Below are 20,211 nucleotides of genomic sequence, written 5' to 3' on the forward strand. Positions count from 1 at the left end.
AAGAAATATGACATACATCTTTCCAACTGCACTGACAGAAAATAGCTTTTCAGACTTTTTTCTTTTACTTATTCCAGTGGTTTGGAAATGAGTCAGATTTACAGCACCTAAAAATCAGGTCTTTTCCCCTTCCCCTCCAAATGTATTATGATATTCTTAATAGATTACGTTACAGGTACAAATAATTTATAATATCCCCCCAAAATACAAGTAATTATATTTGGCATTTCTGAATTTTATGTCTTTATTTTTAAACAGAACTCTGTTCAACCTGGCACCCTTAATCCTGTATCAAGGAAAGAATTCCTCCATCTAACGCTCTTTACATCAAATCATGTAAATTATACATCAGTGTTTGTTTTGAAAAAATACTGTAGTTTTCTTTCTTTTAACAATATAATAGAAAATCCTTTTTTGTTTCTATCTGTTACAAACAATTAAAAAATTCCATACCAGTGTTTTTAGCAATTACACAAAAAAAATTTTGCTTGTGTAAGTAAGATTAAGAATAGACCCTTTTATGATGTCATACGAGAATCTGAAGGTGATTAACAATGACATATTTCCCCAGCTCCACTGCTTCCTGAAAGGAAATGTCAAGAGCTATGTTGATGTGTGTTTGCCCAAGGAGACAAGATAAAAAGATGATAACTGTCACCTTCCACCAAACCTGAAGGTGTCATTATAGTTGCTGCACAGTTTGTGCCAATGTAGTTAAGCATTTGTCTCTGTTTCCATTATAAATCTCATGGGTTTAGAGCTCATCTGTAAAAATGTGATCTGAACTACAACATGTCATACTGTCTTGAATGGAAAAAAAAAAGCTATAGGCCTATCATTTAAAATAAAACAAGAAAAAATGTTGAAATGATACATTAATTTGAATTGTAATAAAACTCAGTCAACCTACTTTTTAGTTCACAAAGTTCAAAGTACACCCATGTAAGTTTGCTGATTCCATTCCTATTTGGGAAAAAATATTCCAATGACTGAAATAATGGAATGCATAAACTGGACATACACAACACATTTCAGTGTATGTGTGTATATCCATGACCTTGCAACAGCACACATTTGTAATAAAGTGAGCAGTTTGAACATACAAACACAAATCTGGCAGCCAAAATACCATTCTGCTGCAAAAATCTTGTGGCTTGATTGTATTCCTGCCCAGTTAATACTTTGGTGGTAGAAGGATGGAGCACCTAATCTCTCGGATGAAATTCTTGTGACTGTGAAGGAATTACTTCATGGACAAGATATCTCTCAATGGATAATTTACAAAAGAGCTATAGACATGCTATTTGGAGAGAACATTTGTTCCATATAAATACAGAAAAGACACAGACAGGAAGGGAGAAGTAAAAGAAGTTGAGTTGAGACATCTCAAATGCCAAGTTTCCTTTTAGTTTAGGGCTAGTACTTGGCAGGACATGGTTTTGCCTTGACTACAGAAATTTGAGATTTAAAGAGATGTTCCCATTTCATAAGGGAAGAACCTGAAGTTTTTTCGTATTTTCCATGAAAAAGAAGCAAAAGAAAAAAATCAGAGAGCAGGAGAAAGAGACAAACTTTATAGCCAATTGTAAGACAAATCGCCTGTGATGGGTTTAAATCTCCTGTCTGAATCCAAGTACTATAAACTGAAAGGCTCACAACTATCCTAATATTTTTGCCTGTCTTCAAGAGGAAATACTTTTCTGCATTCAGGAAAACACTCTAAAAAAAACCCTCTTTGTCATGTTAAACTTTTCCTAGCAAAAGAACGGTCTGAAAATTCCCAACAAATCTATGTATGGATCAGTTATATCTTACTCAGTTTTTATGCCCATCTGCCACAAATCCCCCCCTAACCATCATTCAGGTAAAAAAATGGGCTGAATGGCTACAGATGCAGGACAGGTATGAGCACATATTACAAGAGCAACTTCCTTATTTTCTTGTCCTTACCCCCTGACATTCATGGGTGATAAAAGAGCTGGAGAACCACTCTGTCCATCACATACTGGAAACAGTGGTGTGTGAATATAGTCACTGACTTAAACGTGGAATCTCAGTGGAGATTCATCTGTACACGTTACTATATAGTAAAAACTTTACATAGAGAGGTGCTATCCGACTCTTAGTATTCTTCTCAGATAAATAACTGAATTACTGCTGTTTGCATCTCTTTCTGTGTCTCTGTCATGAAACATTTTCATGGAGACACCAAACTTTTGCTGATTTTGAAAAGCAACATTTTTATGACTCATATGATCGTAGCCTTAAGTTTTACTTCTGTAAAGTAAAAAACTTTAAATCACTTAAGAAGTCCACTACAGCTGCCAAAGCCAGACAAATACTTTAGAGTTATAGGCAAGACCTAAAATTCTATTCAGACAGAATTTAAAAGTAGCATGCTTTAAAAACAAACCAAGAATATTCTCTATATACCATTTTAATGGTTTCCTTTTATTACTCAAAACAAAACCCAGAAGGAATATTTTCAGCAGAATCTTACAGTTTGATAAACTTCCAGTCTAAATTTATTTTCTGGGCTTTGACATCTGAGGTTACATCTTTACTGCTACTTGCATATTCTCTCTTCTTTTTAATGGTTTGAGGTTTGATCTGTGCAGTATGTTGGCACAGTAGGAACATATCCAGTTAAATAACAGCAATTTAATAATAATTTTTAATATGTGAATTATTTCATGATTTGATATTTAATAATATCAACAATAATTTTATCAGTAATTTCCCCACTATGTTATATTACTTAAATAAGAAATAACAGATTCTGTAGAAATAAATACCTGTTAATGAAGTAATCAATGATTGCTTTGCCTTGCTCAATGCTGAAGAAATTCAAGTCACCTCCTTGTTCTGAATCAGTTTCTCCTATTTCAGCCATTGCTCTTTCCAGTTCTTTTAAATTATCTCCTAAGGTCATATGTTTGTCTGCAAAGTAATCCCAAAGAATAAAATCTATGTATGAACATGCCAGGGTGGGGTGGGGTTTTTTGTCCCATTTTAATTATAAGACTTCTTGAAGTTTTAGTTATGAGACATGACAACTTAAAAAGCAACAGCAGTCAAACACCTCTCTCTGTTGCCATTATTCTCATCAACAGTGTGTCCATTAAAATTCCATCACAAAATCACCAACTTTCCTTCATAACAGAAGGATCATAGTAATGGGTGTTCAAGATAGTACAGCTTGGCCTCTTACCTATACAGAGATAACCACAGGCAGAATGATACGAAAATTTGAGGTGCAGGGTATGTTTTATCTTTAAAATAAATTTACTACTGTTTATATATTGTAAAATATTATTCTTCTGACCATGCTCCTTAAAACATAACCCATTAATATAGAAACAAATATTAAAAAGTGCAACCACTTTTTTCTTAAGTGCTTACAGTCATAATTAAACATGAATATGCATAATACCCTCCATGTATCATCAAACTTGAAGATATTTTTGCACCTCTCCAGAACAGATACTTACTTTACTTTTTTACCTTGGAAATCAAAACTAAATGCCAAAGCAGTTTTGAATTAGAATTTAAATTCTGTTTGTTAACTGTCTCGACAAAGAGAAAAATCTGAAATATATCAGTGTTTGCTGAACATATAAAAAGAAAGGATTCATCTTTCTGATTTGCACACAGTGTCTGCCATCACTAAAACCACAGGGAGTTTAAAAAACAAAACTTCGAACAAAATTTATTTTTTCGTTTTTTATCTAAAAAATCTACAGTAAAAAATGGGGAAATATCCACCAGTGGTTAAATAGATTTATTTTCATTACTGTTTTAAGTCTCTACTGATACACTCCTTGGTTCTTTGTACAGAAAACAAATTAGCAGACTTACAAGACTTTTGTTCTTTATAGTTTTGCCCTTTAGTGGTACAGTAATCAAAGGCCTGAAAACTTCACCTCGGTTTTCAGTAAGAGAAGCAGCACAATATAAATAACCATAATGGAAGGGACAAGAAAGAAATGCAGAGAATGTGGAGGAAATAGAAGCCATAGGAAACAAGGAAGAGCAATAGAACCAGAAATACTGCCCTTTGTAGGGAAGTAAAGCTACAGAACAGGATCACCCAGACCCAAATCTGTTGCCAGCTCATCCAAATTTTCTCTTTCCTCTGCATACCTGATTTTCAACCTCAACCACCTCCCCTGGAAGACTCTCACAGTACGTCTGTGAGGTAAGGAGCACTCTACTCTCAATGTACAGAAGAGGAATCAAATCATGTAACTCATTCTGGCTCCCAATCTACCAAAGCCTCCAGTTTTCCTTTCTCCTTTACCAGCCTTAAATGCACTTCCACTACCTTCCTCTAAATCCATTCCTCCTGCTCCATGCCAGTCTTGCTATTAGGGACAAATCAGTTTAATTCTCCAGGCTGCTTGTTTCCAGTGCAGGGAAGGGAAAGCAAAGGGTCATTAATATAGAAGACATTAGAGTTTTGCTCTTAATTGAAATGTTTGGTCTTGAAACTTGCACCAGCTGAGAACAGTAAATACAAGAAAATTCATCTCAGCCCTGGGCTACAGTGTATTTTATAAAATGGATTATTCGGGGAACTTAGCTGTGAAGAAAATATAAGAACACTCCTGTAAGCACTTAAAAACTGCATTTTCTTTCCCTAAAACCCATGTATTTTAGCCAAATCCAAATGGATTTTCACAGGAATAGCAAAAAGCAAATTCACAACCTTTGCTTGCCAAAACTTATGTCTTTACCTCAAAGCACAGGGGTATTAGAGACGTTAAAAAAAAAAAAAAAAAGACACAAAATACTTTTTTTTCCCCACAGCCTCTGTCTGCAAGCCCATTGAACAGGATCGGCTGCAATTTTATGTATAAAAATTAATCCAAGGCAGACAATGCCATGGAAAATTTCATCTTAAAGAGTTAAAGTTTGGCAAAGCTTTATGCAGCTAAGATCAAATTCCTGAAAAACATCAGTCAGCTTTAATAATTGGTTGTGCTACCAGCCTGTCGCATACACATGCATTACACAGCCTCATAAAACTAATTTCTGACAGGTTTCCATTCTTCCCCATTGTTACAGTAATATAGTTAGCATATGTTAAGATACTTTCTCATTGTAGACAGGAAGGACAACTGGAATTTCAATTATCATAAAGCACGTACATGTTCTGTCAAAATTCCAAGTCAGAAAGGCCCTTGAACTAAATTACAATGAAAGAGTATAATAACTGTTATGAGCTTGATTTTAAATATTTGCCTTCTCTTTGAATGGAACTGCTGAGTCCTTTCATTCTTCCTCTGGGATGGGCTTTTCTCAACATAATCACCTTCAAAGTGAATGTTAAGCAAGCATTAGGATCTCTGAAAAAGAAGGTTTTAGAGGACACTGCTACCATTTTTTTCAAGCTCTCTCATTCCCACTAGACCCAAGCTACAAGCCTGGTTGCAAATTTCCTCGTAGCCACAGGAGTTCCAGTCCCTTCATTGTCATTTTTCATCCTCCGCAGCGATGCCAGTTTACTTCCTCACCACTCTTTAGTTAACATACGTTCTGTGCCAGAAGTGCAGCATTTGCCATATAGAAAGCTGCCTGCGAGTTGACCTCCAAGGATAAAATAAATGTAATTCACCCGCTGTAATGCTACAGGATGGACTGAATATCTCAAACAGCAGAGAAATGTGCCCAAGGCTACAGTGAGTCAGTCACTGAGACAGCTGGAATTGGAATTTAGGAGCTCCTTGCTCTCACACTACTGTAATTATTATTTATTTTACCTTAGCAAAGAAAAGGTCTCTTCAGGACCTGGTCCATTTGTACCACATACTGTACAAACAAAGAATGAGGGATATTCTGCTCAAAAGACTACAGTTTTCTCTAATGAAAGTTTTAACATCTGCCAATAAGTATTATTTTCAGGCACAAGGTCTAGCATGCCAACATTCAGGAGGAAAATAAATAATTTTACAATTACTTGTAATTAAATATAGCTTTATTACAATGACTGGAAAACATTCTTGCCTTCCATTTCAGATATTTATTTTACAGTTCTTAATTATACTTACCACTGATGTTCTCCAAGATGAAATTTAATAGTTCCATGAATTCTGAGAGCTGTGTAAGACTGAAGTTCATTTCTTTAGCCCACAAAAATCCCGCACTGTAATAATCTATTAAAACAGCTTTTCTCCAAGATGTCTTTAATTGTGTAAAATTCAGAAATTCTTCCAACATTCTAAAAAAAAAAAAAAGGCAACATAATGAAATTCAAAAATATAGGTGCCAAAGATTAACTTAGTCTGCTTGCAATTGTATCCATAATATTTGTTATTATTATTTACTATATTATTTATATGTACATAGCATACATCAGGGGACCCCTGGTGGTCTAGTGGTTAGGATGCAGCACTCTCACTGCTGCAGCCCAGGTTCGATTCCCAGTCAGGGAAACTCCTCCAGGCAGATGGAGCTCGTCAGCCCTGTAAGGCCATCCATCTAAGAGAAGGTCACTCTAAACAAACCCACGTCCTGAGGACCTCACTGCCACTGTCCAAGCTCGCTCAGCCCCAGCAGGTGAACCTTAGGATTAAAGGGTGGGCTCAGTTCAGCGCACACTGTGTCTCACCTAAAAAATCCACTGCGCAGGCTTCGAAGGGTAAAGACCTTTCCCAAATCTTTGTTCACAAAGACTGGCCATTATTATATATAGCATACATCATTTCTTGAACTTAGGTACATCAATTTCTAGATACAAACATTTATGATCAGAGGGCATATCTGCTGCAAAAAACAACGACCTACAGGTTTCAGCAGACACTATTTAAATGTTATGATATGACTAATGACAGAACAAGAATAATAGCAATACAAAACTGAAGAGAAATACACTGAAAATCTCAGAGAAAAAACTGTTTCATCAGGAAGTTGTTTGTAGGATGAAATGAAACAATTAGTCTCTACTTTCTACTACCATTCTTTCAGTTTGAGATAGTTTTACAGTAATAATAAGATCATGTTTTCGTTTCAAGGTTTCCATTTCAAGATTAGTTTTCCTCTGAAGAAAAATTACATTTGAAAATTAATGCAAATATTATAATATATACACATCAAAAGTAGCTAAAATGTTTAGAAATTAAATTGTACTTTCATAATGGTCAAGACATGAGGTCAAAAGAGCCTCATCCTATTTTACTGGCACATGATGAAAATTTTTCCAGTTACTTTAACGTGTAAAATTTATGAAAAAATATGCTCCCATGTAGGAGGCCACATGTGTTGCTGACACATTTATGTCTACTCTATCCAAACACAGAATTAGTTATGTCTTTTATAATAACTGCACACATTTTTCCACAAGAAGAGAGGGGACTGGGGCTGGGACCTTTCTTCAGTTCTCCCAGTACAACTTAAGCCATATCTCAGGTAGTTAAGTTTTACACTAAAGCAATTCCTGGCTTCTTAACTATACCTGATGATCCAGGTGCCAGTGACCACGGTTTCTAGTCCCCTGCAAAAAAGCAAAGTCCTCCCAACCTCCCCCCCTTCTCATTCCTTCCTAAGAAGGACATTAATCCTAGACCTACTGATAGGGAACCATTAGATTTTCAGGGGTTTCACGGAGACAGTACAGATACACTGTCAAATAAGATGAGTTTCTTTTTTTAATTAAAGCCTCAATAGCTAACAGAGTAAAGCATATAATCCAATCAGTTTTGTTTAAAACATGTATTCCTTTGTTCTCCATGACAAATTTGTACGGCTGCACACATGCAAGTCGGTTAAAAACACTTAACTGTGTCCTGAAATAGAAGTGGAACGTGGCCAGCTGAACTTTCCAACGTTTGAAACAGTCCATATCCTCTCTTTCTGAAGCTTCTGCCAACTCTGTGTTTTCATAATCAGAGCTTCTCAGGGATTTAGATTTTCTCTGATTCTGCTAACAACGCCAGAACTCATCTTTTAAATATTCTGTAAGGCATGTCACTGACAACAGTGTCTGTACATGATTGGGAAGTAATGGGGCAGTTGGATTTCCTAGTTACCCTGACTGATTTTTCCTTCTTCAAGGAAGGTGCTCAAATTGTACGGAGATGGATAGTGGTATAAAACTCCCTGACAGATGGGAATGCAGGCCATCAAAATTCTCCTACTGAATGGGATCTATTCTGATTTTCTAACCTTAGCTGAGACCTTCAAACTGCTATTGCGAATAGACACGATGCACTGCGGTGAACAAAATTTTAATGCTGCTGCTAAACTGCTTAGAGTGCATAAAATACCCTGTAACTATCCTCTTTTCAGTCAGATGCAGTATGTACTTTACATTCCCCTTGTACAGTAAACATATATGTGATCAGCTGAGAATAAGAGACTATGATCTTTCAGTGCTTTTCTTTACACTCTTAATGAGAAAGTTTCACAACGAATCGTGTTGTTAAGCACATTTTAGTCTCCAGTGAGTTGTACACTTCAGTCTCCTCTAAATTTAAAGAGACCTATTGTGCAAGAGAAAACAGGAAAGGAAAGAATTTTTGTATTATTATTATTTGATGGTAGCAAATTTTCTTTCCAGTTTTCTTTAAAAAAAAAACCAAACAGAATTCCAGAAAAGACCTTTGTTTTTCCTCAGAATAGTGACAAATAGGAGGAACACAATATATTTCAGGAATAATATTTTAATCTCTGTTAAATGGTTACCTATTAAGAGGAACAAAGTTGGATTTTATATCTCCCTCCACCCCTTCCTTCCCAAACTAGACCAGTGGCCCAGCCCTTTGGCTTTCAATGCACTAAGAATTTTCTAGCAGACACAAGCACTCCTAAATAATTCCGGCACTTCTGAAAAGTTCCATCTTTAAATATAAGCCCAGAGTCTCAGGCTAAACTCCTGGCCTCCTAAATTTAGCTGCTATTAAACACTAATAACAAGGGAGAGTGTTGCTACAGGAAAGACAAGATTGGTTTACATCAAAAGTCTTTGGCTGCCTCCTCTTTCCCCAGTGCACCATAATGGGGACCTACTAATACCTTCTTAAGCTTTCCATCCCTTTCTGAACTTTTAAGACCTTTTTGATTTTTCAGTAACTCATGTTACAGTACAGAATATTAAATGTTTTAGCAAAAAAGTTACCAAGTGAGACTCATTAAAAAAAAAAAAGCTCAGTATTGGCCTGTTCTTATTTACACCTTAGTAATTCATTTACAGCATATTTAAAGCTGTTGTACATTCAGAAAGTACACCAATGTGAAATACAAGTGGAAAAAAAAGGAGTCAAAGCAACATGAAGAGATATAGGAAATACAGTAAAACAGAGATCAGCAGTATTTGTTCCATCTTTTGTGAATCTTATTAAAATTAATGAATTAAGTGAACAATTAAACACTAATAACCATCACAAAAGAAATCTAACAAATAGACTGTAATTTTTATTTCATTATTATACTGCTCCTAGCATTGTTGTCATTGCTACTTACTTTTCAACTCCTTCCAGATTTTCTTCTAACAAAGCAGTAATTTGGGAAAGAGAAAGAAATGGCTTATTCTCTTTCTCTTCCTGCCCACCTATGGCACCCTGATCTTGGTCTTCTTCCTCTCCACATATGGCATCCTGATCTTGGTCTTCCTTTCCACCTACTGCACCCTGATCTTGGTCTTCTGCCTTTTCACCTATGGCATCCTGATCTTGGTCTTCTTCCTACAAACATGTATATAGGAATATAACTTTAAAATATTTATTTTATTGTGTCGGTAACTTACCTAAATAACATTTTTATAGTGAGAAAGTATGCAAGGGCTTAATTCAACAAATGCCAAAAATGTAAGACAGTTATAACTATATGGCAGTAACACAATACCTTAACACATTCTCACTAGAGAAAAACTGGGCTGATACATGGAAAATACTATTTTTATCTTAAATTCATATGGGAACACAGTGACATATCATGTGCAGCACAAGATTAAATTAACTTGCAAGTAAAAACAACAGAGATCTAAAGGTGCAAAAAAATCCATGAATCTAAATTTGACCAACATGATACTAGATTGCACAATAATTAAATTTTAAAATTAGTTTCTCCTTAACATATGAGAATACACATGTATTACCATGCTATTTGCTCTCCACCCTGTACTTGATTGCATTTTCAAATTTACTCTCTGCACTGACTCCACCCCTAGCCAAAAAAAAGCCCAAGATATTTGCTGCAATGGAATGATACCCACACAAGGACCTGACACTACTGTTACAGGGAAGCTCAGTGTATTTGTAATACAGAAGGCAGTTCCTTATAGGAAATACGAGGATGTACATGTTACAGGGGATAATAAACCGAGCACTAACAATGCAATGGTCTTTCAAAAAACAGGAATATTTGATGATATTTTATTTCGTGCGGTCACTGACCAAAAAAATCTGAGCAGAGATTTCAGTAAGAAATCTATGAAATACATAAAACAGTAGAAAAAAATGAAAACTGTTTCTCAATAGAATATGTAGGTGACAAAGCAAGGTGTCAAAGCACATTATAAAATGTGAGATGAGGCACCTCCAGAGAGGTGCATGGCAGGGGAACAAGGGACAACGGTCATAGAATGGACTATTTTAGTTGAAAGGGACCTACAATGGCACAGGGTTAGGAAAAATATTTCACTATGGAAATAATGAAGCATTAGAACAGGTAAGCCAGAAAGGTGAAGGAATCTCCACCCTTGCAGGCTTTCAAGGCAAAACTGGACAAAGTCCTGGTCTGCACTTGGTGCTGGCCCTGCTCTGAGCAAACAGGTGAGCCAGTGCATGTCCCAAAATCCCTTCCAGCCTCATGAGGGGAGTCTGACTGGCCTGACCACATGAACACCTGATCACTATTTGCTTGTAGCAGGTAAACTTCTACATCTGCAGGACTTGGGCTTTAGAGATGGGCAACAAGGCAAAGCTTGCAGAATCCTGCTTCCAGCTCACCTAGGGAGAGCGAAGGAGAAGATTTCCTGACATGCACTGATTTTGAGCCTGATCAGCACTGCTCTGGGCTAATAATCAACTCACTGTAGTGCTGGTCAAGGAGAGCCCCCAAATAAAGCTACACTACTCCCCCTGCTGCTGCCGAACTGCAAGACATACTGAAAGCCACGGGACTAGCTGAAAAACCACATTTGAACTGATGAAACAGTGAGAGCAACAAAGAACATTCAGTGGACAGACAAGGTTTTCCCCCCTCTAATTAAGTACTAGAGTACTTTCACATGTACTTCAATATGAAAAATTATTGTTCCCTACTGTAAACAAGTCAGTCTCAGATACAATGTCTCATCAGAACAACAGGAGTGGAATAAAAGAAGGCTTCCTTCAGATAGTTAAGAGCATGACGTTATTTTGCTTTTGTTTTATTAGTAATAATTCATGCAGCATGAAAAGAAGTACTCCTACAGTCCGTAACATTGACATAATTGAAGCTACATGCCCTAGTGAGGGAAAAACAACAGCTCAACCTGCTAATATTATACAATTATTGAAAGACATTTTTTAATAACTAGAAAAAATATGATTTTTTTCTGAAGCAACCAGTGGTGTTAGAAACCTGTAAAACATGAGATTTTTTTAGAAGCCATGAGAGCCGAATTAAAAGAATAACTGATATAGATGTTGTGGAAACTGAATTAATACCCATCCATCTCTTTCTCTGAGGATGTTCAATACATAGGATGCTTCAGTATTTATAAGGACCACAGCTATATAAATGGCATACTACTGGTCAGTCAGTCAACAGCTTACTGATGTTGTCTACTTAATAAGGCAAAATGCTAATATTTTACAAGTATCACCCCAGATTCACTTTATCAGCATAGAATGATTAACTTAGCACTGTATCAGAAAGAAAAGCATAAAAAAGTTCAAGGCACAGTATTTTTAATCGCATCAAGGTATCTTCCAGCAACTCTTCTGTGGTTACAGCCAGGTGTGATAACAACTAAGACCTTCCCATAACATTCTCCACCACCTGCACAATGCTTCTCCACCATTCAAGATCACAGCAGTACCCTGTAGAGGTGCATCAAAAGTCTTTTTTCTCCCTCCCAGTTTAAATCTCATATCATAAGGAACAGGTTAGTAGCTAAAAGATGGAATATTCTGGAAAACAACTTCCAAGAATCTTATCCAAACTAATTCCTCAGGTATCAGACAACATCCATGCTAGAAAAGCTTGTCCAAAGAGGAATTTTCTCCTGCCCCCCCCATATGTACCTGGCTTACTAAAGCAGGCAGCTTTCTAACCCACGTGGTATCCACAGGCCCAACACACCTTACAGACTGATGCTGAGGGTCACCTCATTCCGTGCATTACAAAGGGCCAGAAGGACCTGCTGCTTTAGTCTTAGTCTGTAGTGTGGTGTTACAGCAATATATAAGCTATGTATTATTATAAAAATTAATTTAAAAATAACTCCACATGCCTTGCACTCAGTCCCCTATAATCTCTTGCTACACATTTAAAGGTCCTCTAGCACTAGAAACACACTCTTTGACCAGCTAAAGTTTGCAGTTTAAACTGAAGAGACAGGCAAGCTGTTGTAACTCAGTGTTGCAGATAAGGCTCTGTAATCTGCACATCAAACCCCAACAGTTTACAGGGCAAGGGGAAGCTTCCCATGAACCATTTAATCCCCTAGAGCCTGGAACAACATTCTCAGCAGCAACATTCCCACCAATGCATTATATTCTTTGTTACTACTCATGATAAGGATGGGGTAGTGGCACCACTGTCCACTACAACCAGCACAGGTATCAGATAAGAAGAAATACTGTTACAAACAACCAATAAGGAACTATGGGAGAGAAAGCACATTATTTAGAAAATTAAATTTTTTAAATTATCAATGTTTCTGTAATTTAAAAAAGTATTGAAAGTCCATAAATCATTTAACAATCTCATGCTTGTGGAAAGTTTGTTTGAGCAGAACCTCCACAGACACATGACTAAAAGCTTACAATTATTTGATTTAACACTGTTTTGTCTTTTGATTGCTGCCTTTAACCACCACTGAAAATCTGAAGAGAAGCTATTTTTTATACACATTCACTGGTGTCAAAGAATTTACCGTTCATTTTACTGTTAACTGTAGTGACTGACTGAGGTAATTCAAGGTGAGTTAATTCTGGTAACACTATCTTCATGTGTCAGGAGAAAAACTCCTAAACCAATCCTAGCAGTACACATTCCCAGCAGTAGACTCAGCCTATTTAAATACAGATTGCTACTAGAGAACTATTTGTTACTGTTTTATTTTCCTTCGAAAGCTTTTTAGCTGTTCTGAATGTATAATATGCTTCTGGCTGTCCAATACATTACTCCAAATGCTTTGGGCATCCCTTGTCAACAGCATCAAATCAAAATACCAAACCAGACATTCTACAACAACAAAAAAAAAGATCCTCCTTGAATCTTTCAGCCCATGTTCATGAGCCACCACGAAGTAGAATATATCATCAGCAGAGTGATGTAGTTAAACAGCAAATTGAAAAATATCTCTGTTTAGGAGGGTGGGAGAGAACTCTCCAAACTCCCACCCTTAGTGAGTCATCCCTGCCTAGGAAGAATGCCCCACTACCTGCAGTTTTGGTGAGAGCCTTTCCAGAGTGGCAAAACCTTGAAACACAGCAATGGAAATGAGCACCAGACCTCCTGAAGAAAGTTAAGCTTGTCCTTTGGGATGAGCCCTCAGCAGCAGATGAAGGTAACAATTGCATGTGTTTGACAATACAACAACCACGCTTTGCAAAAACATGACTTCCACAAGTACACACACAAAGGAACAGCTTACCAAATCTCTTAAATTATAGCAAATACCTGAAGTGTGAGGAACCCAAGATCCTCCTGTCCTCACCCTACCAGGGAAAATTAGGCTGGACTGAGCTCTGCTGCCTCAGCAAGGCACTTTCCAGTTGTTCACGTAAAGCTGCCTCAGCTACCTCTGCCTGAGCAACGCAGCTGACAGCAGTGCAGATGTACCCTGAGAGAGTGTTGTATATCAGTTACAACTTTAATCAAAATGGGAATGAAAAAAAAAAACAACCAAACCACACCAGCAACACAGGCTGTTATTTGTATTATTATACACATTTTGTTATCAAGCTGTCAAGTGCTTCAGTAGCAGTAGAAAATCTTGAAGCTGTCTACATAAATAGTTAAAGGCAGAAACAGAAACACATTCCCTGTTCCCGTTTGTTTTAAAAAGGCCCCACTTGTCCGCTCCCACAACGGGAAGTTAAAATCAATAGTTGCTATTTTTAGTCATAAACATTTCTTTTATTGTCAAACAAATGAGGAAATAAAAATAGTAATGCTGATTTCAATTACCTTCAAAAGGGGAAATATGCAGATGTGTCAAATGCAAGAGATAAAACCTATATGCAAGGAAAGCTTTCAGAGGACCATTATAAACAACAGACTCTGACAGTGTCCTTTTAATAACAAAATATGTTTCAGAAATTTCACACAGTCCAAACGTCAAGATTTATGGTTGACCAAATGTATGATGACATTAAATTTTACTGATGTTTTCACAGCTGCAGACCACTTATTGGAAAAAATGTGGTTAAAAATAAAGCAGCAGCAAGACTTGCTAAGAGCAGGACTCAGATTTTTCTACTCCGCTTTTGGCTGAAACTCATTACAAGTCAGAACAATTATAAAAATATTAAATTTAAATCAAAAGGAATTGTCTCAAGATCTAAGAAACAATATTTAAAAAATAGTGACAGAATTGATGCTCCCTACAGCTTACATATAGACCATGCCAAGCTAGCTTCAGCCAAAACTGGAGACTATGTAATGTAATTTATAAAAACACACACTTCCACAGAGTTTACAATAAAACAAATCATAAAGGATAGAAGGAAATATCATAAAAGTAAGCTGATGTGCATAGAACAAACTTCAATACATAAGGAACAGAAAATACGTGAAGAAAAAAAAACGTTCACTGAATTCCTCTAAAGATTCCTTTTATAAAGCCATGAAGTAAAAACGACAAATATTTCAGTGGTACATTTCAAACAGATGTACAATATATTTTTGACAGCCTGTCGTTTCCCATCCAGTGCACCCTGTATCCTTTTACTGTGATCTGACTGCACTACCCCAGTGTTACGCTGTTCCAACTGCCAAAATATTTACAGAGAACACTAACAGAGAGAATTGTGAAAGATACATATATTTTTCATAAAGCATTTAGAATACTTTAAAACACATTTCACATGGAAGAGGATTTATTTATTTAAGGAAACCTAAACGTTAAGCTTTTGTACTGACAAAGACACAACCATGACACTGGCTGAAGGTGGTTAATCACTCCCACAACAGCCACAGTAAATTCTTGGCCATCTAAGACAACAAAGCAGTTCAACCAGAAGAAAATTATCTTGTAGTAGCTACAACTATATAGAGAGGCTTGAGAAAGAAATTCTGAGCTGATGCAACACCTCATGCATTCTTGAGAGGAATAACTTTTATTCTGACATCTCCTGACGTTCAGCATGAGATGAGCTGCCTGTCAGAAACCACACCTCTGCAATCAAGACAAAAAAGAAAATAAGAAAAAAAAATGGAGGCTGAAGACTAGCTAAAAAAAAAAAGCAAATATTAATGTGAACATTGCGGATTTGCAAAATTCTCTAGATGACTTCAATTACCTAAAGCAATGAAAGGTGAGAAATACAACCGTGATATTGCTGGAAGGAAGGTGTGAGCTTGCTTCCACTCCCTCAGTCTCTCTGTAGGGAAACCATATGCCTTTCCCCCAACAATCAAAAATTAGGATACTCCTAATACCATGAATAAGCCAAGTGTGGTGGTTTGACCCAGGCTAGATGTCAGGTGCCCAATAAAGCCTCTCTGTCAGCCCCCTCCTCAGCTGAACAGAGGAGAGAGAATATAACAAAAGGCTTGGGTGTCGAGATAAGGACAGGGAAACTCATCAATTACCATCACTGGCAAAACAGACACAGCTTGGGTAGAAAAAAATTCAATTTATTACCAATGAAATCAGAGTAGGATAATAAGAAATAAAAACTAAATGTCAAAACACCTTCCCCCCACCCCTCCTTTATTTTGAAGCTCAACTTCACATCCAATTTTCCCTATCTCTTTTCCTCAGCAGCACAGGGGAACAGGGTATGGTGGTTGCACTCAGTTCATCAAATATTGTCTCTGACCCTGCTGCCTCCTCATCCTCCAACCTACTCCAGCATGGGGTCCCTCCCACGGGGGACAGTCCTCCGTGAACTGTTTCAACACGGGCATCTGCTCCCCTGTAACCTCCGTGGGCTGCAGGGACACAGCTGCCTCATCATGGTCTTCACTCACCACAGGCTGCAGGGGAATCTCTCTTCCAGCTCCTGGAGCACCTCCTGCCCCTCCTTCTGCACTGGCCTTGCTGTCTGCAGAGTTCTTTCTCTCACATATTCTAACCCCTCTCTTTGATCTGCTGTTGTGGGTTTTCTTATTCCCCTTCCTAAATCTGTTATTCCAGTGGTGCTACCACCATCACTGATATAGATAGATATATATATATATATATACGTTAACACACACACACACACATATATTCTGCATTTTTACACGGAATCACAGAATAGTGCGAGTTGGAAGGGACCTCTGGAGCTCATTCAGTCCAACCCCCCTGCCAAGGCAGGGTCACCTGCAGCAGGTGACACAGGAACGTGTCCAGGTGGGTTTGGAACGTCTCCAGAAGGAGACACCACAACCTCCCTGGGCAGCCTGTTCCAGTGCTCTGCCACCCTCGATGTACAGAAGTTCTTCCTCGTGTTGAGGTGGAACTTCTTGTGTTTTGGTTTTCGGCCGCTGCTCCTCGTCCTGTCGCTGAGCACCACCGAAGAGCGTGCAACACGTACTTTCAGCCTTCTCCTGTCTAGACTAAACAGCCCAGCCCCCACAGTCCTTCCTCGCAAGGGATGTGCTGCAGACCCCTGCCCACATTGCAGCTCAGCACAGACACTTTAACACGACACACACGGACCCTGAGGGGGCGCGGCCCCCCCCCCCCGGCGGTACCTGCGCGAGCGCCGCCATCGCCGCCCGCCGTCGGCCCGGCCACGGGGGGCGGGGCCAGCGCCGGGCCCCGCCCGTCGCCACGGCGGGCCCGAGCCCCCCTCAGAGCCCTCGGGATCCCGCCGGGGCTGTCACCGACACACCGACACACCGGCACACCACCGGCACACCGACACACCGGCACACCGACACACCGGCACACCGACACACCAGCACACCACCGGCACACCACCGGCACACCGACACACCGGCACACCGACACACCGGCACACCGGCACACCGGCACACCAGCACACCAGCACACCACCGGCACACCGACACACCGGCACACCGACACACCGGCACACCGACACACCGGCACACCGACACACCGACACATGGCACCGGCACACCACCGGCACACCGGCACACCACCAGCACACCACCGGCACACCGACACACCGGCACACCACTGACACACTGACACATCGGCACACCGGCACACCGACACATGGCACACCGACACATGGCACTGGCACACCACCGGCACACAGACACACCACTGACACACCGGCACACCAACACACCGGCACACCACTGACACACTGACACACCGACACACCGACACACGGCACATCGACACACCACTGACACACTGACACACCGGCACACCGACACACCGACACACTGGCACTGCCCGCGCCGCACTGCAAGAGGAGAACACGCTCCCAGGCCCCTCTGAATTCTGATCTCACTGCTTTCCTAATCCAAACAGGACCGTTTGCATTGTCTGAATAACAATTATACAGATGGCACCATGCAGTTATCCCCCCAGTTACCCGAACGACATCCCAATGTTTTCAGCTTCTTGAACACCATGGCTGAGATAAACATCTAAAGCTAAATACGCTAAATAAGTCCAAAATAAGCTAAATAAGCTAAATAAGTCCAACAATGTCAACACCAATTAGTATAGCTCCAATGTCAGCAAGTGTAAATCAGCACATCTGTTGGGACTGGTTGAGGGATACAGACTTACTCCAACTAAAGATCTGAATTTACATGTACAGGTTTTATGTACAATAATTTACAAACTACAGTAAATAAAAGAAGACTTGGAGACTGAGCTGCATTTCAATTACAATCCATATCTTGTTTCTCCTTGTTTCCCCTCTTTGTCCTATTTTTTTTTTTTAAACTTAGAAGGCTAATGAACTAACTATATTGAAATATTTTCTTTGTCAGGTTTGTGTTTCATGCAGCAGCAGCAGCAGCAATTCAGAGTAATAGCACTTACCTGCAAGATCAAATAAAATGCAAGCATTTGGTGAGTGAACAGTAATTAGAACAAAGAAAGAGCTAACTTATTTTGCAAAGTTTATTGATGTGCTGAGGGAGCTGGTATGACAAAACAATTTCTTTGCAGTGCCCCACATAAAGCAAGAGCCTCCTGGGATTTCTGCAGCTGTCTCAAGGTCTGCTACTGCTTCTGAGCAGTTTGCCTGAGCAGTTTGCCACTTTCTGAAGGTTGTCATCATCAGTTTCTTAAAATGTGCAAACCACTAAGTACAGTACCTGTGTCTTAGCTGGGTCACAAGAGACAAGAGCATGCCCATTACCCACTAAGATTCTGATTTATAGTGTGAGATTCAACACATCCATAGCTCATCTTCCTGCTCAAACACCCTGACCCTCACTGACACATGTACACCAATCGTGCTTCCAAAAGGAGTCAGAAATCTGTTTGAATGAGGTTCAGAGAGCTGGATCCTGCAGTGTTTTGGAGAATTATTCATAGCATTTTAAAGAAATAGAGCCCACACTGTGAATTTTAAAGAAATAGAGCCCACACTGTGAATTCCTACAATTTTGCTGTGCTCTGTAGCTGACAGCTGTACAGCTGCATTACTGCCCCTTTTACTGTGTATATAAATCTAACCAAATAAGAACAGCATTCAGAGCTGCAAGCACTGCCTGTAGTAAGGTGTTAAAACTGGGGAATTAGGTGTGATATTTGGATGCAATATAACATTGTGTATACTTATTCTGATGTTACCTAGTTGGTAACAAGTAGATTCTGGACTTAACTCTGCATTCCTCTGGTACTGAAAATGCCCACCGACTTCCATGAACATTTTCAATGTAAAAGACTTGGAAGCTCAAAGCCCTTCAAAGGATCTAATTCCGTTTCTCTTACTCAATATTAAAGGACTGAATTCTCTCTTACACAAAACCTGCACTGAGCAGGTGATTGAAGCTGAGCACTGTTTGAAGCTCAACCCACTTTTCCAGTAGGGAGCTCCTCAACTTCCTACTTTTCAATTTCGATTTTTAGACAGTCGGTGTCAGAAGACTTAGATATTAAAGAAAAGGGGGGAAAATACATACAAAAAGGAAGGATTCAATGGTGGCATTAAGCCATTCCTTCTAATTTCATGTGGATCCTTCATGTTTTCAACACCCACATTTGTATGTGCATGTGAGTATTTAAGGTGACTTTTTGATTTCCTTCAAATGCAAAACTTCAAAGTGCAAACAGAAATAGTGGTTTTAAAATGCTGCCCTAGTCCTTTCCTGCTACAGGTAACCACAGTAGATTTCCTATGATTTGTAATGGTCACAGACACTCCAGGTTAGAAGAGTGGAACATCAGAGCTCTTTCTCCACTGGTGTAGCTGTGTTAGATGCAAAGGTTCCCTGAAAGTGTCTGTTCCAGCATGTGTAGTTTAAACAGAATATATTTGAAAATCTGACTTTACGCAGTGTTACACAGTAAGTGCTCTTCTACTTGTCTGAGAAGCAAGCAAACTTGTCTGAGTTCAGGTCTGGGAGATGTTTTGCCAAGGCTTGTATCACCCAGTGCATGAGGATCTTGGAGAGAACATTCCCTTCTCTTCTTTCTGTCTTTTATTACAGTTTTTCAGCTTGTGGTGCCTGGGCCGCCTCTAGCCTGTATAAGAGAGCCACTGACACCCAGCCCTGGCAGGGGCTGGACAAAGAGCTGGTTGCTCTCCTCAATTTTCATCAAGTCCTCAGATTTCCATTTTGCTAATGATGCACTGAAGAATCACAAATATAGCAATTCCAAGCTGCTCCCTGCACAATGAACTACACACAGTCTTTCTAGAAATACTTTGCTCTTCCTCACGATATCACATCTTTTGAGGACAGAGCGGGTTC

The 20,211-nt window shown here is 39.1% G+C and overlaps 1 protein-coding gene across 2 annotated transcripts in view; it reads right to left on the reverse strand.

Annotated features, from left to right (window-relative positions):
- The window catches only part of CABCOCO1 (ciliary associated calcium binding coiled-coil 1), a 52,994-nt gene extending 35,854 nt beyond the window's left edge, over positions 1-17,140 (reverse strand). For both annotated transcript variants that reach the window (XM_064662373.1, XM_064662372.1), the window contains exons 1-4: positions 17,056-17,140; positions 9,460-9,680; positions 6,051-6,220; positions 2,796-2,940 (exon numbers count right to left, since the gene is read on the reverse strand). In XM_064662373.1, coding sequence (XP_064518443.1) covers positions 2,796-2,940; positions 6,051-6,220; positions 9,460-9,680; positions 17,056-17,073 — 554 coding nt within the window. In that variant the 5' untranslated portion in view covers positions 17,074-17,140. The remainder of the gene's footprint in view (positions 1-2,795; positions 2,941-6,050; positions 6,221-9,459; positions 9,681-17,055) is intronic.
- Positions 17,141-20,211: the final 3,071 nt, after the last annotated feature.

Source organism: Pseudopipra pipra, chromosome 8 (genome assembly GCF_036250125.1).
Source record: "Pseudopipra pipra isolate bDixPip1 chromosome 8, bDixPip1.hap1, whole genome shotgun sequence".
Taxonomy (NCBI): Eukaryota; Metazoa; Chordata; class Aves; order Passeriformes; family Pipridae; genus Pseudopipra; species Pseudopipra pipra.